General features: G+C 46.8%; 1 protein-coding gene across 1 annotated transcript in view; it reads left to right on the top strand.

Moving 5' to 3' along the window:
• The window catches only part of TIMM44 (translocase of inner mitochondrial membrane 44), a 645,415-nt gene that overhangs the window by 456,353 nt on the left and 169,042 nt on the right, over positions 1-20,020 (top strand). Inside the window, exon 9 of the mRNA XM_082244204.1 lies at positions 6,353-6,477. Coding sequence (XP_082100330.1) covers positions 6,353-6,477 — 125 coding nt within the window. The remainder of the gene's footprint in view (positions 1-6,352; positions 6,478-20,020) is intronic.

The raw sequence follows: 20,020 nt of genomic DNA, 5'->3' as shown, positions 1-20,020 counted from the left end.
CCAGCAGGGTAGGCCGCCAGTCACAAGGAGTGTAGACTCAGGAATTCAGCAGGACAAGGACAGCACAGGCATGGCAGTCACTTCCAGGGAGGTATCCACACACTCTAAGTAGTACTCACCCCCGGGGGGGTAGATGTTCCAGCCAGTCCGAGGCATCTTTCGGATCCACAAAGAAGCGCATGGTCTCGCCATCGACCACCCTCAATTTGGTGGGAAAAAGCATGTTGTACTTGATTCCCCGGGTACGAAGAGCCGCCTTCACAGCATCAAAGAAGCGGCGTTGCTTCTGGGTCTCCACCGTATAGTCGGGGAAAATCATCAGTCTGGCATTTTGAAACGACAGGGAGCCCGCGACCCGAGCCACCCGCATGGTCTCATCCCGGTCCCGGAAATTGAGAAGCCGAAGGATCAGCGTGCGCGGGGGGGCGCCCTCCGGACCCGGGCGCGGGGGGACCCGATGAGCCCGTTCCACAGTATAGTGCGGGGAATAGCGGGCCGCAGGTAAGAGGGACTTCAACAGGTCTTCCACAAACATCGTCGGGTCCTTACCCTCCGCGCCCTCTGGGAGGCCAACGATCCGGAGGTTGTTGCGCCGGTTACGGTTTTCGGCATTCTCAGCACGATATTCCAGGGCCCGAACCTGGGAGTGGAGGACCCGGAGGGAGGCAGAGTGTTCAGTAAGGGTGTCCTCGACAGGGCCTACACGCTGTTCCACCACGGTAAGCCGGGAGCGGACCTTGTCAAAGTCCTGCCTCAGCAAGCCCACATCCAGTTGGACCTCCTCGATTTTGGTGGTGAGGGCCGTTTGGCAGGATACGATGGCCGCCATCACCTCCGGAATTCCAGGGGGATTTGCAGCAGCCCCCTCACTCGGGTCCGTCTGCGTGGCCATGGTAGCAGAGCGCGGAGCGGGCTGCGGCCTAGTCCGCGCGGGAGCAGCGGTCTCGGGTGAGTCTGTAGAAGGAGGAAAGTGGAGCTTCTTCCCCCTCTGGGACCTTCCGGAGGACCTGTAGGGCATGCAGAACGCCGGAGCGGGGTACAGGTGAGTGGAATCAAGCCACGGATTACCGCCAGGATAGAATGCTCTCGGAGCTCACAGCAGGCACGTCTGCTCAAGTCGCCATCTTGGACACGCCCAGCTTTTTTTTTTTAAATAAATAAAAAAAACACATCTCACAACCAGACTGAAAAGGGTGCTGATTTTTATGATACTCTTAGGCTGCATTCACATGTCAGCTTATAATCGCGGGCAGAACCGCCGCGGTTCCGCCCGCGATTCAGAGATTTATTGCAAATCGCGGGACGCCTAGCGTTGCCCGTTGATTTGCAATAGCCCCCCAAACGGCGAGCGATGTTGCCGCGATTTACGCCCGCCGAATCGCGGCAACATCGCGCAAACAAAATCGCGGGACGCAATACGCTCCAAAGAAGCTCTTGTACTTTTTTGGAGCATATTGCGTCCCGCGATTTTGTTTGCGCGATGTTGCCGCGATTCGGCGGGCGTAAATCGCGGCAACATCGCTCGGCGTTTGGGGGGCTATTGCAAATCAACGGGCAACGCTAGGCGTCCCGCGATTTGCAATAAATCTCTGAATCGCGGGCGGAACCGCGGCGGTTCTGCCCGCGATTATAAGCTGACATGTGAATGCAGCCTTAGAAAGAACTGAACTTTAAGCAGGATTTTTTTTTTTTTTTAAATCAGAAATGTTTTTATTGAACGTGGAAAAACAAACACACTTTCCAGTGTACAGACATGGCAGTAGCCTACATCAAACATTACATAATACAGTCACCCCAGTGTCCCCATCTTCTGTCAAGACATAAGAAGGATTTTTAAATGTGGACGTGAAGCAAAAAGATTTGAACACTTTGAAAAATACAATTAACAGTTTTGTGACACTCACTGAGTCTTTCAATGCCCCTGACAGAGTCTTTACTTTCAATGCCCTTGACAGACTTTTAATGTCCCTTACAGAGCCTTTTAATGTCCTTAGCAGAGAATTTCAATGCCCCTGACGAGCCTTTCAATGCCCCTGACAAGAGCCTTTCAATCTGACAATAACGTCGCTAACTGAGCTTTAGCAATGAACTCCACTCTCTACCACGAGTGATGTAGTGATCGACCGATAACGTTTTTTCGTTGCTGATCACATATCGGTATCAGCCGATATTGGCCGATATTTTCACACATGTAAAATTTTCCCAAAAAAACACAAATTGCAACACAAATCTCTTAACAAACATGTTAATCATTATTTATTAACATTTTTAACATTAAGTGCTCGTTCTTCACACCTTAACTGCATAAAAACTGATAGGAAAACTTAAATTGCAAGGAGTTGGACATTAGCATTTCACATCATCTGATTTTGCATTAATGTATAATAAAGTGCTGCAGTAGTGGACTCACTCACTGCAATATAAAAATTTTAATAAGAAATTTTAAAAATTTCACTACTGCAGACAAAACTGCTAGGAAAAAAACTAGGCAACAGCTACACAATAAAATACACATACACACTGCACAACTGCTATAAAAAGAGCAAGGCAACAGCTACACATGTCACAGTGGATTGGACTGGAGTCAGTGGAGGACTATCTGCACTGCAGTATGGCACTCACTGCAACTACTGCAGTCAGTGCAATACTGCTAGAAGAAAAGCAAGGCAACAGCTACACAGTGGATTGGACTGTGTACTTCCACTGCAGTAGGGCACTCACTGGAATCATTTTACTGCAGTAGTGATTTAAAATTATCACAGGAGTGAGTGGCGTTCTACTGCAGCAGTAGTCCACTGGCACTGACTCCAATCCACTGTCTGTCTATTTTTTTTTTCTATCACTTACAGTCAGTGCAAAACTGTTAGAAAAAAATGGATAGACACAAGCTAGACAGTGGATTGGACAGACTCAGTGGACTGGTGGACAGACACTACTATAAACTAGCTACACTTTCAAATCAATGCTCCCAGTTAAGTAAAACAATCTTATAGTGCAGAAAGCATAACTTTTTAGCATGTTCACTAGTTAAACGGCTTCTTTTCTTTTCATAAATTGCTGCCACTTCACTAAAAACACACTCACTTGGTACTGAGGAAGGAGGAGCCAGAAAGGTATCTTCTAGCATGAGAAGCAAGTCTTTTGTAGCGTGCCTCATTTTCTTTCCACCACTGAAGAGGATCACTTTTTCTGTCAACTACTGGTTCCTTCAAATAGAGATGAAGTTGATCATCCAGGCTCATTATTGCAGATTCTGATGAATCCTCTGCATGAGGCCCCAATAAAACGTTGAACATTGCATCTATTTGATCACAATGAATTTTCTCTTCTGTCGGTTGTCTTTTGGGACATCCTGCTCTTCCACATCAGAAACCTTCTCTTCTTATCCTTGACTTTTCTTTTCGTCAGAAGGAACCTCCAGCACCTTCTGTTTGAATATATTCTGTCAGCCATTGCTTTGCCTTGGCCAATACATCATCAGAAGAGAAAGGATGGTTCTTGTATCGAGAATCCAAAAGACATTCAAGCACAACAGTTTTATTCTCATCATGCTTCTCAAACCTTTTGGCGAGGCTGTCCCTCATGGCTTGCCTACATGCTTTAATGCCACGTGTGTTGGGTCCTTCATTCTGTTGAAGAAGCATCTTCAGGACTCTCACACATGAGATCACGGAGGAAACAGATGAGTCTTAATGACTCACTGCCAGTGTCACTTCCTCAATGGGTACGAGCGTCTCTATAATGTTGGCTACTATGTCCCACTGATCTGCAGTAGGGCAAGAATGTCCTCCAAGTCCATATTCACCAGAATATATAGTGAGAGCTCGCTTCTGCTCTAGCATCCTCTGTAACATGTGTAGCGTTGAGTTCCATCGTGTTGCAACAGCCTGTATCAGGTTATTTTTGGATAGGCCAAGGACTTCCTGAATGTACCTCAGTCGCTGCTGGGCAAGAACAGAATGGGGAAAATGGCCTGCGCACTTCTTCAGCATGGTAATAATGTCCAGCAAAGCTTTCTGGTGTGACAGACTATCATTTACCACCAGTTGCAGGGTGTGTGCCATGCAACTGAGGTCTGACACTTCAGCAAGTCTCATTCCTTTAACCATGTTCGCTCCAGTGTCTCGCAGCACAAGCATCACTCGGTCTTTGCTGATTCCTCATTCTTCTAGCATGCCTAGAAACTTTTCTTTAATGTACTCCCCATTGTGGGATCCTTGCATCACTTTTGTATTCAACACCAAATGCCTTCTTGTCCATCCGCTGTCAATGAAGTGGCATGTAAGACTCATTTGTGATTCTGTTTGTCCTGACCAGCAGTCCGTCGTGAATGAGAGTGAGTTTGCAAGCATTCTCTGGTTACAGCATAGTCTTAACTTTGTCAGCGACCTTTTGGTGAATATTTTGCAGCATTTCAGTTCGATAAAACTTGTGTACCTTGGCTCAACTATGGACATCAACCGCTTAAATCCAGACTCGGACACTATTGTAAATGGCTGGTTATCAGTGACCATCGTCTCAGTGATTACTCTGTCCAGCAGTTGTGATCTTCCATCAGATTTTAGCCACCTTGTCTTTATCTGAAACATATCTGTTATTGTTGTCTGGGATAGGGATGATTCACCTTGTGATTCATTTTGTTTTTTCTGTGCTGCATTATACAATTCAAGATGATGAACTCTTAGATGGGCCCAAAGATTAGATGTATTTTTGGTTTGTGCAGTTATTGATCCCATGCTCACATTGTTTTTGCATGTGTTGCACAGTGCTACTGATTTTCCTGGTGATGGAGAAGAAAAATACTCCCAGACCACACTTTAAATTTTTCTATCTCCATCCATCTCCATTGAAACAAGAAAGATTCAGACACTAATTTAGGCTTACAAAAAATGGCGGGCTGGCACCCTGTTGTGGGTGGCTGTCTGGCTGGCAGGCACCGTGTGGTGGGTGGCTGGCTGGCACCGTGTGGTGGGTGGCTGGCTGGCACCCTGTGGTGGCTGGCACCCTGTTGTGGGTGTCTGGCTGGCAGGCACCATGTGGTGGTGGGTGGCTGGCTGGAACCCTGTGGTGTGTGGCTGTCTGGCTGGCACCCTGTGTGGTGGGTGGCTGGCTGGCACCCTGTGTGGTGGGTGGCTGGCTGGCACCCTGTGTGGTGGGTGGCTGGTTGGCACCCTGCGGTGGGTGGCTGGCACCCTGTGTGGTGGGTTGGTGCTTGGCTGGCTTGCACCCTGTGGTGGGTGGGTGGCTGGCTGGCTTGCACCTTGTGGTGGGTGGCTGGCACCCTTTTGTGGCTGACTGGCATCGGGTGGGTGGCTGGCTGTCATCAAGCTTTGGTGGTTGGCTTGCACCCTTTTGTGGGTGGCTGGCCTGGCATGTACAGGCACAGGGCCTGTGTCTGGAGAGCTGGTACAGTCAGGAAGAGGACTCAGGCAGGGCCTGTGGCTGGCTGGATGGTACACTACACTGTGGACTGTGTGGGACTGGGTTGCTGGCTGGCACCGGGCAGCTGTGGGTGGTGGGTGGGTGGCCCGTGGCGGTTGTGTTACAGATACAGAACGTGTGTCAGAGAGTTTTTGTTTTTTGATGGTCACTGTTATCAATTATCACAGAACAGAATACAGAACGTGTGTCAGACTGTTGGTCACTGCACTCTAGTGTAGAAGAACTCTGTCTTGACTCTTCCGACCGACCGCCTGTGCCGCATGCAGACTCCAGTGTGGCAGTGGCGGGTAAAAGACACTGTAAGAAGGCAGAGGGAGGCGGCCTAAGAGCTGTCTAGTGCGTGGAGGCGCATGGCGCAACATACACGATGACGTCACGAATATCTGCAATATCGGTAAATCCAAAAGCCGATTCCGATATATCGGGGAAAATGCATATCAGCCCCCGATATATCGGCATTGCCGATAATCGGTCGATCTCTAATAGAAAGTGGCTGATGCCAGAGCTGGCTGGCTGACTGACTGCTGGCCGGGTTCTCTCATGGACGAACTTTGTAAATGGCGGGCTGGCTGAATGCAGGGCAGATGTTACGGCCGAATTAAGATCCTGCTCCCGTGATCTCTTATGAAATTGCGGTTGCACGATCTCTGCTTTTTCCGACCTTCCGGTAACAGCAGGCGGCGGTCATCTTGGATGTGGCAGACCGCCGCGGAACCCCAATTTTGTTCTTGCTGAACCCCATTTGGGAAACACTGGGTTATAGTAATTCTTAGTCAGTAGTAAAATGTTAAACACCCGATTTTAAATAATCTATTCTAAAAAGTGCATGGAAGTAGTGAATGAATATTTAAAACCCATAATATTGCATATTTTACTTAGTCCTAATATTTACATTCATTCTCTTTTCTAGGTGGAGTGTTTTCCAAGACCGAAATGTCGGAGGTACTGACAGAAATTCTGAAGGTTGATCCAAACTTTGAAAAAGATAAGTTCTTGAAACTATGTGAGAAGGACATAATACCAAACATATTGGAGGTATAACCAAAATATTTCTCAATCTTTCCTAATTTTGCACTCCACTATAACCTTAAGTGGTTGTAAACCCTCTCATATACCCAGTGAAGTGAATAGCTTCAGGTGATACACAGAGATTAAACAAATCCCCCTACATAAGTTTTGTTTATCGTCTCTTCTTTACATCCCTTAAAAAGTGAATATCGTGTCAGGAAATGTTCTTAGAAGTGACTCATGCTGATAACAGGGGAACAAAGCACTAGAGAAAAACAACACTAAGAGCTTTGGAGAGAGAAAAACACTACAGATATGTACCTTGTTCAGATTTCATGACTGAGGTTTATAATAAAATCCCAAAGAATCATATATAAAACTGCATGTACAGAAATCGTTAAAAACACACACTAATGAATCGGCTGCAAAGTAAAATTAACTTAACCACTTGCCGACCGAGCCATAGCAAAATGACGGCTACAGCACAGTAGGCTTATTCTGGGAGGGCGTACAATAACGTCGTCCTAGAATCGAGCTTCCTGAACGCCGGACCCGGCGCATCGCGGATCGTGGTGAAGGGCCAATGACCGCAGCCCTTTACCACATGAGTGATCAGTTGTCAACAAACCGGCACATGTCTGGTTCAGTTCTCTCCTTTCCTTGCACCCTGTACACAGCGATCGGTACAGCGTGCGAGGAGATAAGGGAGACTGCAGCACTGCTCACCCCTGCCTGATCCAATCCATGCCTCAGTCATGCCCATCTGTGCCTCAGTCGTGCCTCAATCATGCCCATCTGCCCCTCATTCGCGCTTCAATTATGCCAATTCGTGCCTCAATCATGCCCATTCGTGCCTTAATCATCACTCATTCATGCTTCAATCATGCCACCTGTGCCTCAACTATGCCCATCCGTGCCTCATCTGTGCCCATTAATGCCACATCAGTGCTCTACAGTGCCACACAAGTGTAATTGGCAGTCAGAAAATTAGATTTGTAATTTTGTGCCCCTAAAGTCCCTGAATGTTGGGCCTCTGTATGTTGCTAGGCTGTGTAAAAGTCTCACACGTGGTGTTGCCATACTCGGGAGGAGTAGCAGAATGTATTTTTGGGTGTCATTTTTGCTATCTACATGCTATGTGTTAGATATATCTTATAAATGGACAACTTAGTGTATAAAAACATACTACATTTTCCAAAAACATGTTGAAAAATTTGACATGTTCAAAAGACTCCTAATGCCTCCTAGATTGTGTTGGGGTGTTTACTTTCTAAAACTGTGATAGGTTGTATGGAAATTATATGTGTAATTTATTCTCCTAGAATGCCTTGAGGTGCTTCTTGGATGTTGGGCCCCTGTATGTGGCCAGGCTGTGTAATCGTCTCACACATGTGGTGTAGCCATACTTGGGAGAAGTAGCAGAAGGTATTTTGGGGTGTAGTTGCAAGTATGCCTATACAGTGTGTGAGAAATAACTTGGTAATATGACAGTTTTGTGAAAAAAATTTAATTTTGCAAAGAGTTATGGGAAATAAAGTACAATTTAAAAAAAACTCGCCATGCCCTTACTAAATATTTTGGAATTTCTATTTTCCAAAAAGGGGTTTAATTGTTGGGTATTTGTACTTTCCTGGCTTTAGTGTCTCAAAAAATGAGATCGGCCAGCAGGTACATCAGGTGTGATCAATTTTTACTGATTGGCACCATAGCTTGTAGACTCTATAACCTTCACAAAAACCAAAGAATATATACTTATTTGGGTTATTTTTACCAAAGATATGTAGCAGTATAACTTTTGGCCAAAATTATGAAGAAAAATTACTAAATTTGCAAAATGTTATAACCGAAACAAAGAAAAATGCAGTTTTTACAAAATGTTCGGTCTTTTTCCATTTATAGCACAAAAAAAAAAAAAAAACCCAGTGAAGAAATTAAAACCATGAAAAGAAAGCTCTATTTGTGTGAAAAAATTGTCAAAAATTTCATATGGTACAGTGTTGCATGACTAATTGTCATGTAAAATGTGGTAGAACTGAAAGCTGAAAATGGGTCTGGTTAGGAAGGGGGTATAAGTGCTCAGTGGGTAAGTGGTTACATTTAAAATTAACAATGTGTTTGTAAATTAAGCAGGGCGTGATTTTTTTTTTTCGACAAACCACAAAATAAAGAACAAAATTACTTGAAATCTCAATACATTTTAACAATAGTGGACATAAAGCAAGTGCAGTTTACACACACAGCATTTGGATTTTTTTTCTCTGAAAGCTTTTTACTTCTGGCAGAAAAAGCAGCTTAAAAGAAGTGCCAAAAGTTGCGTATTGCACGTGCATTAAGGCGCTTTTAGGTCATTAAGCATTTACTGTTTACATTGGCCAGAGAATTTATTGATTTTAGTAAGTTAACCACTTAAGCCCCGGAAGATTTTACCCCCTTCCTGACCAGGGGGTATTTTGCGATTCGGCACTGCGTGACTTTAACGGACAATTGCGCGGTCGTGCAACGCTGTATCTAAACGAATTTGGCGTCCTTTTTTTCCCACAAACAGAGCTTTCTTTTGGTGGTATTTGATCACCTGTGCGATTTTTTGATCACGCGCTATAAACAAAAAAAGAGCGTAAATTTTGCAAAAATAGCAATATTTTTCACATTTTTTATATGAAATTCCCCCCAAAAAAAATGTAAAAATCAAAATTTTTTAACATTTTCGGCCAATTTGTGTTATGCTACCTATGTTTGGTAAAAAAAAATCGCAAAAGGCGTATTTTGATTGGTTTGCGCAAAAGTTATCGCGTTTAACTAAGGGAAAGATTTTTGTCATTTTTGTTGTTTTTTTTTAACGCGTAATGGCGGCGATCTGCAATTTTTTTTGCGGTACTGCGACATTGCGGCGGACAGATCGGACCCTTGACTGACATTTTTGACACTTTTGGGGTTACCAATGACATTTCTACAGTAATCAGTGCTATACATATGCACTGTTACTGTAAAAATACACTGGCAGTGAAGGGGTTAACTTTTTTGAAAGGGAGGGGCTATGTGTGTCCCTAGGGGCGTGCTTTCTACTGTGATTGGCTGTGGCTTCAGATGTATGAAGAGTGATCAACGGTTCTACATAGTAGAACCGTATGATCATCCTTCATACACAGGGGAGAATGACAGGCAGCTTGTTTACACAAGCCGCCTGACTTTCTCCCTCTCCCCCGCCGATCGCAGAGTGACCGGCGGACATCGTGTCCGTGACCACGCGGGAGAGGGAGCGCGCCTCCGGGGGCGCACACTCGCTCCCTAGACCCTTGCAAGCTAGTGACGTAGCCTCACGTCACTTTGCCTGTGAGGGGCTGACTGCCGACGTAGATCGGCGTTAGGCAGTCGGCAAGTGGTTAATTGGACACCCAAGGGCTAATTGCATTTATACACCTTTTCTTGAATCAAAAACCGAGTTTACTGAACTGTGAAGTACAACAAGCATCAAAAATAGAAGCACAGAAAAGTACATGACCATTGTGACAGGAAGTCAGGTAAATCTGTGAATGTAGTCACAGACAGGAGCTACACTTCCACCTGGGTTAGACAAATCACCAATTACTATAGGGTGTCGGCTGCAGAGGTAGCCAGAACTGTCTAAGGAAGTTGAAAGGCCTTCAGCTGTTCGGAATGAGGAAGTTAAGGCCTCTATAATTTGTCCAAAGGAAGTCCTATTGTTCGCTGCCTCCTGTCGCCGTGTGGGCTGGGAGAGGAGGACAGACAGATGTGTGCCTCCTAACGCTGAGGACGCCTGGGAGAAAGACTGCTGCCTCCTGTCGCCGTGTGGGCTGGGAGAGGAGGACAGACAGATGAGTGCCTCCCGACAAGCTGGTGAGCATGGGAGAAGACTACTCGAAGTGAGGTCTTGGATCGTCTCAAGGTGAGAAGAGAAACTATTTCTATGTGGAAAGAAACAAAGGGACATGTTCCATATGAAGAGGAAAAACAAAGGGACAGCTTAAATGAACATGTGCTTGGAGATAAAACATGGACTATTGAGAGTCTGCTGTATGACCAGCCAAGTCTGACAGACTTCATTAGATAGGTTCCAGTGTGTGAGAAGGTAGCCGCCCACAGTGGCAAGGATTTATTTTGTTTTATTTTATTTTGGCTGTTTTGAGGCTTGCAATTGTGTGAAGTAAATTGCATGAATAAATCAGTGTTGTTTGCAACCACTGCTCGGCTATCTCTCTGTGAAAACGCACCCCAAAAGGGGTCATCCACGCCTACCACCGAGCTAATCCCTCACATATGGTGGAGGTATGCGGGCAGAAGCAGAGATCCATGCAAAGAAGTGCATATGTTTGATGAACTTTGTCTGGTGCATGAGATTGCACAATCCATGTGTGCAGGAGAGAAGATCCTGAAAGAGAAAAAAAACGTGTTTTAAAGAGACAGCGGTCTCAAAATTTTTGATGAACTGTGTCTGGTGCAAGGGACTGCACAAACTGTGTGTACAGGAAAGGAGATCCTGCAAGAGAGAGAAAAAACTATTAAGTTTTAAAGAGACAGTGGTCCTAAAAGTTTTTCTGGACTTTGAAATAATTTTCTGTGGAGTGACTAAAGATGGGGCGATCAAAACGCCTGAAAGATGCAAGGATCGCTGAAATGAGAGACCGGATTCTATGGATGGAGGGGATGCTACCGTCTGAACCAGCCCCATCCATGCCTGAACGGAATCGGCTAAAGAGAAAGGTTGTCCCTAGCAACACTGAGGAAAATGCGGATTTTCAGCGGAGCTTTGCAGCTCAACAAAAGGCTCACCAAGAGAGCATGGCAGGCTGGAAACAGACACGCCAGCAGCCAATGGAGGCAATCGGTTTGGAGGAAACCGAGTATGTGTGCAGGGCTGAGTTTGATGCCTTGCAACGGAAAATGGAAGAAAAGGAACAAGCCTTGGAATTGCTTAGGATGGAGCATAGAAACGTGCAGGCTCAGGTGTTCCAGTGGGAAGAATCCACTGCTCTTCTTTTTTCCGAGTTGCACAAATGCAGAGAGACTATAATGGAAAAAGATACCATCCTTATGGAAAAGGAAATTGAAATTCAGACTTTGCAGAAGCAAAGTATGTGTGAAATGTTGGAGTTGCGTAATCAGCTGGAAAAAAGTCTTCAGTCTTTGGAAGCTACCAAAATAGACCTGCAGGGGGCGCAGGAACAGAATGTCGCTCTGAAAACGACATTGTCTCTCAGCGACAAAGAGAAAAGTGAAAGAGAGGCTAAATTACTGAGTACTGTGTATGAGCTCACTACTTTGAGCAATGTGGTAGATGAATTGCGTACGGACTGTGAACGTTGGAAAGGGGAAGCCCAACGTGTCCAGCAGCAGTTAAAGGAGAAAGAAGTCTGTGTGGCAGAATTACAGTCTCATTCCCAGAAGCTAGCCAGTGAGGTGAAAGCTCTTATGCAGGGAAAAGGAGATTCGGAACACAAGAGAAAAAAAGTAGAGGCACAGCTGCAAGAATCGCAAGTCAAGGTGTCAGAAGTTGACTGAGTGTGTGCTAAGCTGTCAGAGAAGGCAAACCGACTGCAGGTTGAGCTGGACAATGTTACAAATCAGCTTTCTCAAGCAGACAGCAAATCTAGAGAAATTGCGGAAGATTTTTCTATCTTGAAATCGCAGCTGCAAGACACGCAGGAACTCTTACAGGAAGAGAGGTGTCAAAGGCTGAGTTTTAGCACAAAGCTCAAACAAATGGAAGATGAGAAAAATGGCTTCCTGGAACAATTTAAAGAGGAGGAGGAAGCAAAGAAAAACCTATCAGAGCAAGTCGCAACCTTGCAAGTTCAGATAGCGGATATGAAAAAACGAATGGAAGAAAGCGTTGGTTCATTAGAGTGTGTTGAAAATGTGAAAAAGAGGTTTGATCAGATGCTTGGTGAGGAGAAGACTGTGTCTGCAAAATGGGCAGAAGAACGCGACCGTGCAAAAACGGAGGCGCGTGAAAACGGGAGCAAAGCCCTGTTCTTGGCTCGCTCTTTGGAGGAAGCTCTAGAGTGTAAGGTTGAACTAGAAAGAGTTAACCAACAGCTGTGTACAGAAATGGAAGATTTGGTCAGCTCCAAGGATGATGTTGTGAAAAGCGTTCAGGAGCTAGAAAAGTCTAAGCGAGCCTTAGAACACCAAGTAGAAGAGATGAAGATTCCGTTGCAGGAACTGGAAGAGGAATTACAGGCAACAGAGGATCTGTCCCAAAGAGGGGATAGTGTGCCTGATGCAGTTTTTAAAAGGATTAGTGTTTTGGGGTCTGTCCTGAGTGAGCCTCAGAAATGTGATGACATGTGGCTTGAATCACCCCTTTGGAATAAACCGTTCCTTCAAAAACTTCAAGCATTGGAAAATGTATCATTAGAACTTCAGCAAACAAAGGAGCTGGGTAAGAAATGTGATGATTTCTCAGTTCAGGCTGAAAACCTAGTGGAGAAAACTAAAGCGGAGAAAAATAAAGCAAGTGATATAAATCTGGGAGAAAAAAGCAAACGCCACCTAGTGGAGAAAACTAAGGCTGTTGGTGAAAGCGTGAAGCAAATGAATAAGTGCCTTTCAGGGAATATTTCCAAAATGGAAATGGTGAAAGACAGGTGAAAGAAATTTGATCGTGATCTTGAGATGCATTCCATGTGGAATTCAGATAGAGAAAAGGAACTAGGTGACCTTGAGCGGTCAAATAGTTCAGCAGAAATTGCATTGAAGAAACCTGTAAAAGAATGTGTTGCAGTTCCATGCTTCTTCACTGATGCAGAGAGGAGGTCTATAATGGATACCACCCAGATCGCTGGGTTCAACTGTGTTGTTGCCTTTGACCCATATGTTGGTGGAAGGAAAGTTGATGATGTCTCTGGAAAAAGGAACAGGGGTCACTTTGAAGAAATGTGTGACCGCCTGTTGTCGCAAACGAAAGGCCCTCTGCACAGCATCTTAGAGCAAGCTAAGCTCAAGAAACAAAGAGTCAATGATTGTGTACAGCTGTATGGAGAGGCAACTCAAGTCACAGAGGGGTGTCAAGAGTCCCTACTTGGAACAAAGCCAAGTGAAGCAGAGGTTCTCAAAGTGTTGTGGAAATCATTTGTTGATTGCAGAGAGAGGCGTCTTAAGAATGTTGAATACTTTAAGACTAGCAAAATTGAGTTGCCTATGGATCACGGTCCTCCATGGTGGATTGGACAGACGGTTATGAGGGACAAGCTGTCTGACATTTATGAGAAATCTGTCAATGAAGATGACAGAAACGAGAAGGAGCAAAATGATGCCAAAAATGCAGTTGAAGAATGTGTATATGAGATGAGAGACAAACTGTGTGGCATTTATGAGAAATCTGTCAATGAAGATGACAGAAACAGTTTCATCCGGAAGCTTGAGGATACTAGGAGGCTTATCAGTGAGAGTCAAGAGAAGGGCCTGACACATGCGTGCCTGGAAAACTTTGTCTAAACCCTAGGGTTGAAACAAGAGGGGGGGGGGTATGTGACAGGAAGTCAGGTAAATCTGTGAATGTATTCACAGACAGGAGCTACACTTCCACCTGGGTTAGACAAATCACCAATTACTATAGGGCAGGGATCCTCAAACTACGGCCCTCCAGCTGTTGTGGGACTACACGTCCCATGAGGCATTGTAAAACTCTGACAGTCAGACATGAGTAGGCATGATGGGAATTGTAGTTCCCAAACAACTGGAGGGCCATAGTTTGAAGACCCCTGCTATAGGGTGTCGGCTGCAGAGGTAGCCAGAACTGTCTAAGGAAGTTGAAAGGCCTTCAGCTGTTCAGAATTAGGAAATGAAGGCCTCTATAATTTGTCCAAAGGAAGTCCTATTGTTTGCTGCCTCCTGTCACCGTGTGGGCTGGGAGAGGAGGACAGACAGATGTGTGCCTCCCAACGCTGAGGACGCCTGGGAGAAAGACTGCTGCCTCCTTTTGCCGTGTGGGCTGGGAGAGGAGGACAGACAGATGAGTGCCTCCCGACAAGCTGGTGAGCATGGGAGAAGACCCCCTGAAGTGATGTGCGCTAAGGAGGGTAACCAGTTGTGAAGACTTCTCAAGGTAAATAAACAAACTATTTCTATGTGGAAAGAAACAAAGGGACATGTTCCATATGAAGAGGAAAAACAAAGGGACAGCTTAAATGAACATGTGCTTGGAGATAAAACATGGACTATTGAGAGTCTGCTGTATGACCAGCCAAGTCTGCCCAACAGTAGGTTGGGGACAGACTTCATTAGATAGGTTCCAGTGTGTGAGAAGGTAGCCGCCCACAGTGGCAAGGATTTATTTTGTTTTATTTTATTTTGGCTGTTTTGAGGCTTGCAATTGTGTGAAGTAAATTGCATGAATAAATCAGTGTTGTTTGCAACCACTGCTCGGCTATATCTCTGTGAAAACGCACCCCGAAAGGGGTCATCCACGCCTACCACCGAGCTAATCCCTCACACCATATACACAGTAATAGGCAGACATCGCATCAAAGTTCAAAATAAACCCAGACCCCACCACCCCAAAACAAAAAAAAAACAGAAAGAGAGGGTCCCCCTACGGTCCAAAGAGCTCCAGTCCAAAACCTCAAAAGACATGAAACAAAAAGAAATACATGAAAATACACAGCGCCCCATCCAACAATATACAGTAAAGAGAAAAAAAACCCCTACGATTGTTCCTCAAGAAGCACCTAAAATGAAAAAGGATATATCGGGTGGAGCACGTCAGAGACGACTGCAGCCATATCTGAAGCATATCGTAAAATAGCGAAATCAATTGCCTAGGTTCGTCTCCCAGCAGGATCAGGAGAACATCTAACGGTTGCAACTGGGGGTAAGTACCATCAAACTGCGCACACAAAGCGTGACACAGCTGGAGGAACCGGAAAAACATGTAGTTTGGCAGTTGAAATTCGGCCTTCAATTGATCAAACTGCTTAAGACGGCCATCACAGAGAACATGGGAGAGCTTATAAATGCCATGCTGCATCCAGATCTGCAGATCCGGAACCAGCAGGAGCTCTCGGAGGCGTCTATTAAACCACAGAGGGGTATCGTCGTGAAGGGGAGGGCAGCCCAGTTTTGCAGCCGCCAAGTCCCAGATCCTCTTATTGTGGAACGCATACGTGAGCCTACCAGGGCTACCGAGTGCACCCGGAAGGCCTCGCAGGATATCACAAAAGGGATGAGGGAATTGGCCGGAGGAACCTGCACTAACCAAGGACTCATAGCGAAGCCTGTCTACCTTATCAAAATAAAAGAAATGGGACAACTGCGCCGCTATATAGTATAAACTAAAATCAGGAACCGCCAGGCCGCCAAGCTTGGTAGGAGACTTCAGGGCCCTCCAGGACAGCTTGTGTCTGGAGGAACCCCAAACAAAAGACTTCAAGATAGACTCCAGGACCCGGAAGAACTTCAACTGAATGTAAACCGGTGCGTGCCAGAGAAGATATAAGATCTTAGGCAAAAAGATCATTTTAATCAAGCCAATACGGCCCATAACTCCTAACGGTAGCCGAGACCAAACCTGCGTCTTACTCTTAGTCAGCGCTATGAGGGGTTCAACATTTAAGGGTACAAAATCCGCCAAGTTCCGAGAGACCTGAATCCCTAGATACTTGACGGAGCTAACTCTCTGTAAAGGCATAGAGGCCTGGTCCTGGGGGGGGGGGGGGGGGGGGGGGAAGAGGTCAATAGGAAGGATCTGAGATTTATCCCAATTGATTTTCAACCCAGAAAAGGTCCCAAAGCTCTCAATAAGGCGAAGGGCAGTATGGAGGGAGGGCCCAGAGTATAGAATCATATCATCGGCATATAAGCCCACCTTTTCTTCCAGAGTCCCCGAGGACAGACCAGTAATACCAGGGTGGTCTCTGTGCCATTGCCAAAGGTTCTACCGCCAAGGCATATAGCAGGGGGGAAATGGGGCACCCCTGACGCGTCCCCCTGGAAAGGGGGAAGGCGACAGAGGTCCACCCATTCGCCACCACCCGCGCTCTCGGGGAGGTGTACAGTATAGAAAGCCATTTGATAAAATTGGGGCCAAAGCAGCGCAAGCATTGCCACAGATAAGGCCATTCAACTGAATCAAATGCCTTGGCCGCATCCAAAGAAACCACCACCCTGGTGCCAATCTGTGAGTGGGAAGCCTGAATATTCATATGCAACCGTCTGGTATTGAACGCAGTGTTCTTAGCAGGCATAAACCTGGTCTGGTCCGCATACACCAACGAAAGAATCACCTTGTTCAGACGCAGAGCCAAGATTTTAGCCAGGATTTTGACATCCGTCTGTAATAAGGATATAGGTCTATATGAACTCGGCTGACTAGGGTCCTTACCCGGTTTAGGAATAAGCACAATAAGCGCCTCCTGCATGGAATCAGGAAGTGTATTAGCCTCAAAAGCCACCTGGTACAATTCGAGAAGCCTGGGGACCAACGTCTCAGAAAACATTTGATAGAACTCAATCGGGAGTCCGTCAGATCCAGGGGCCTTGGAACGGGCAAAAAGGGACAGCGCGGTCACGATTTCGGTGTCCGTGATAGGTGCCTCCAAAGCCCGAAGCTGCGGATCCGTCAGGGTAGGGAAAGTAAACTGATCCAAAAACGAAGAGAGCTCCTGAGCGGAGTAGTCCGCCCCAGTCGCATACACCTCCTTGAAGAAGGTAACGAATTCAGCCGCTACAGTAGCCGGCTCTGTCACACACTCCCCCGAAGGGGAAAGCAAGGAGATCACAACCGGCGGTCTAGAGTCAAGGTGAGCCAAATATGCCAATAATCGACCAGGGCGTTCGCCTTGCTCAAATATTCGCTGTCTGGCAAAAAACATACGGCGTTTCGCCCTCTCAAAGCAAAGTTGTTCAGTCACTCGGGACTGTAGTTTAAGATCAGCCAAGCCAGCAGGAGAAGGGGCCTCCGCATACCCAGCCTCTAGCTCTTGTAGCCGGGCAAGGGCCTGAGTGTAGGACAATTCAGAATTGCGCTTGTGGCGATTAATATGTTCGCTCAACAAGCACCGGCAGTGCTTTTTAAACATATCCCAGACAATTAAGGGGGAGGCAGTGCCCTCATTAGAGCTGAAGTAAAATTGCCATTCGCCCGCTAGCTTAGCAAGATCCGTCAAAACAGTCAACCAGAAGGGATTCAGCCTCCAGGTCGGGGTAGGAGGCACCACCGTCCTACTTATAGTAACACAATACGGGACATGATCAGACAAAATGCGAGGACAGAAGCTCGCCGCTCGCAACCTAGGGAAATCAAAATAAAATCGATACGAGACATGGAGGAGTGAGTGGAGGAAAAACACGAATAAGCCCTACAAGCGGGGTACAGATGTCTCCAAGTGTCCACAAGAGCAAAATCCGCCAGTAGATGGGCAAAGCGAGTGTCACGGGAGGGGGAGGCAAGGCCACTGGACTGTCCCAACCTATCCAGACCCGGATTCAAAACAGTATTAAAATCTCCTAGCCACACGGCTGGAATGGTCGGGTGTCGAGACATGAAGGCAAACCCCTCTGCGAGGACACCAGAGCAATAGGGAGGAGGCATATACCAGGCCAGGAGCAACAGAGGAGAGTTATCAATAAGAGCTTTGAGGAATACATACCGGCCCTGAGGGTCCAATTCGACCAAATGAACAGCAAAATTAACAGATTTAGCCACCAAAACTGAGACACCCCTGGAGGGGAGGTAGTGTGAGTAGAGTGAAATGTCCAGCCAACCCAAGGGCGTTTGAGCGCCCTCTGCAGAGAACCAGCAGCATGGGTTTCGACCAGCACAATAACATCAGCTCGCCGGCGCTTCAGATACGAAAACACTGCGGTGTGCTTCACTCTATCCCCAAGACCGCGGACATTCCACGTCAAAAAAGTTAGGGACGCCATGTAGGGGTGAAAAATAGAGCAAAAACAGTCGTCTCAGGTGGCAAATGGGGACCCCCAGAACCGGCAGAGCATCCACAGGCAGCTGTGTACCACAAAACAGGAAGACATCGCTGGACAAGAGCAGTAGGACTATATAGAAAACAAATAAAGGGACAGATGGGGGGACCTCTCAGTAAAAGAAAAACATCACAGAACAAACTTGAAACCCATTCCCACCCGGCTCTGCACAAACCCCAACCCGTGCGAGCATAATCCCCAAACAGAGCACAAATAGACACAGGTATATAGCAGCAAGTCCTCCAGCCCCAGTCCCGAACCCCAAAATGGGGAGCAGGCAGGGAGCAGGGGACAATACTGAAAGTACCACAAAAATTAAACAGGTAATCAAAGGAGCATAAAAGAAAAGGCAGAACAGGTCAAATAAAAAGAATAACAGGGGAAGGCATCAGATCAATCTGGGGGGCGATTGACACGCTGAGTAACGTGGAGAGAGAGAAAAACCCATTCCGCAGGAACAGGATCACCGCACAGTTCAGGAAGAGCTGAGTAGACTACCCAGTAGACAGCAAGTCGGTACGACAGACAACAATCCCAAATACCCCCAGGATATCATACAGGAGAAAAAAAAAAGAAAAAAACCTCCAGGCATCACAGCTATAAGGCAGACGGTAGGTATGGAAACTGCAGGCTGTAGGGGGGGGGGGGAGCCCAACAGGGAAACACAAATTCACAGTAAGGATAGTCGAGAGCCCCCTTGAACCCCACAACAATGTCAAAGACAGGCAACAGTCAAACATCCATCAAGGAAAAAAGGGCTTCAGGCAGGTGCAACATTGCGGCGGTCGAGCCAGTCCATGGCCAGAGCAGGAACCTCAAAGAATTGGACGTGGTCATCCATCTCCACCCGAAGATGAGCAGGGTATAGCATGGCATATTTTAAATGTAAGGCCCGCATGCGGCGTTTAACCTCCTGGAAACGGGCCCGTTGACGCTGAACTTCACTAGAGAAATCCGGAAAGATAGCCACATGCCCACTTTGATAGGGAATATTACCCTTTTCTCTAGAAAGGCGAAAGATTTTATCCCTGTCCCGGAAATTAAGGAATTTGGCAATGAACGTGCATGCCGGGGCTCCAGATGGGGGAGGCTGCGCCGGGATACGATGGGCCCTCTCTACCGCAAACATGACAGAGAAAGAATCACGGCCATAGGTGGTAAGAAGCAGGTCCTCAAGGAAGCCAGCCGGATCATTTCCCTCAGCCCTCTCAGGCAGGCCGATGAATCGGAGGTTGCATCTGCGGAGACGATTCTCCATATCATCTTGTTTGGAATGAAGCTGCTGCACTTGGCGTCGGAGCTCCTCAGCGGAGTGCTGCAGGGGATGCAAGATGTCCTCACTGGCACTTATGCGTGTCTCGGCCTCCGTGACCCGGCCCCGCAGCTGAGACATGTCTTGCCGGATCAGGGAGATATCGATCTTGACTTCTTCTATCTTGGAAGTAAGGGTGCTTTGGCAGAGGGAGATAGCGTCTAGTACCTTGGCGGTATCTGCCGCGGGCTTCTCGGAGGTGGAGGAGGAGCCGGCGCCATCTTCGGCCTGTGGAGACGGCTCCTGCCGGCGGAACTTAGCGAGCTGTGCACTGGCATCCGCACCCCGCTTCGGAGGAGACATGATGCCCGGAGGTTC

Source organism: Pelophylax lessonae, assembly GCF_965119305.1.
Source record: "Pelophylax lessonae genome assembly, chromosome: 1".
NCBI lineage: Eukaryota > Metazoa > Chordata > Amphibia > Anura > Ranidae > Pelophylax > Pelophylax lessonae.
The sequence above is the reverse complement of the archived record's forward strand: the minus strand, read 5'-3'. Positions and strand labels throughout refer to the sequence as shown.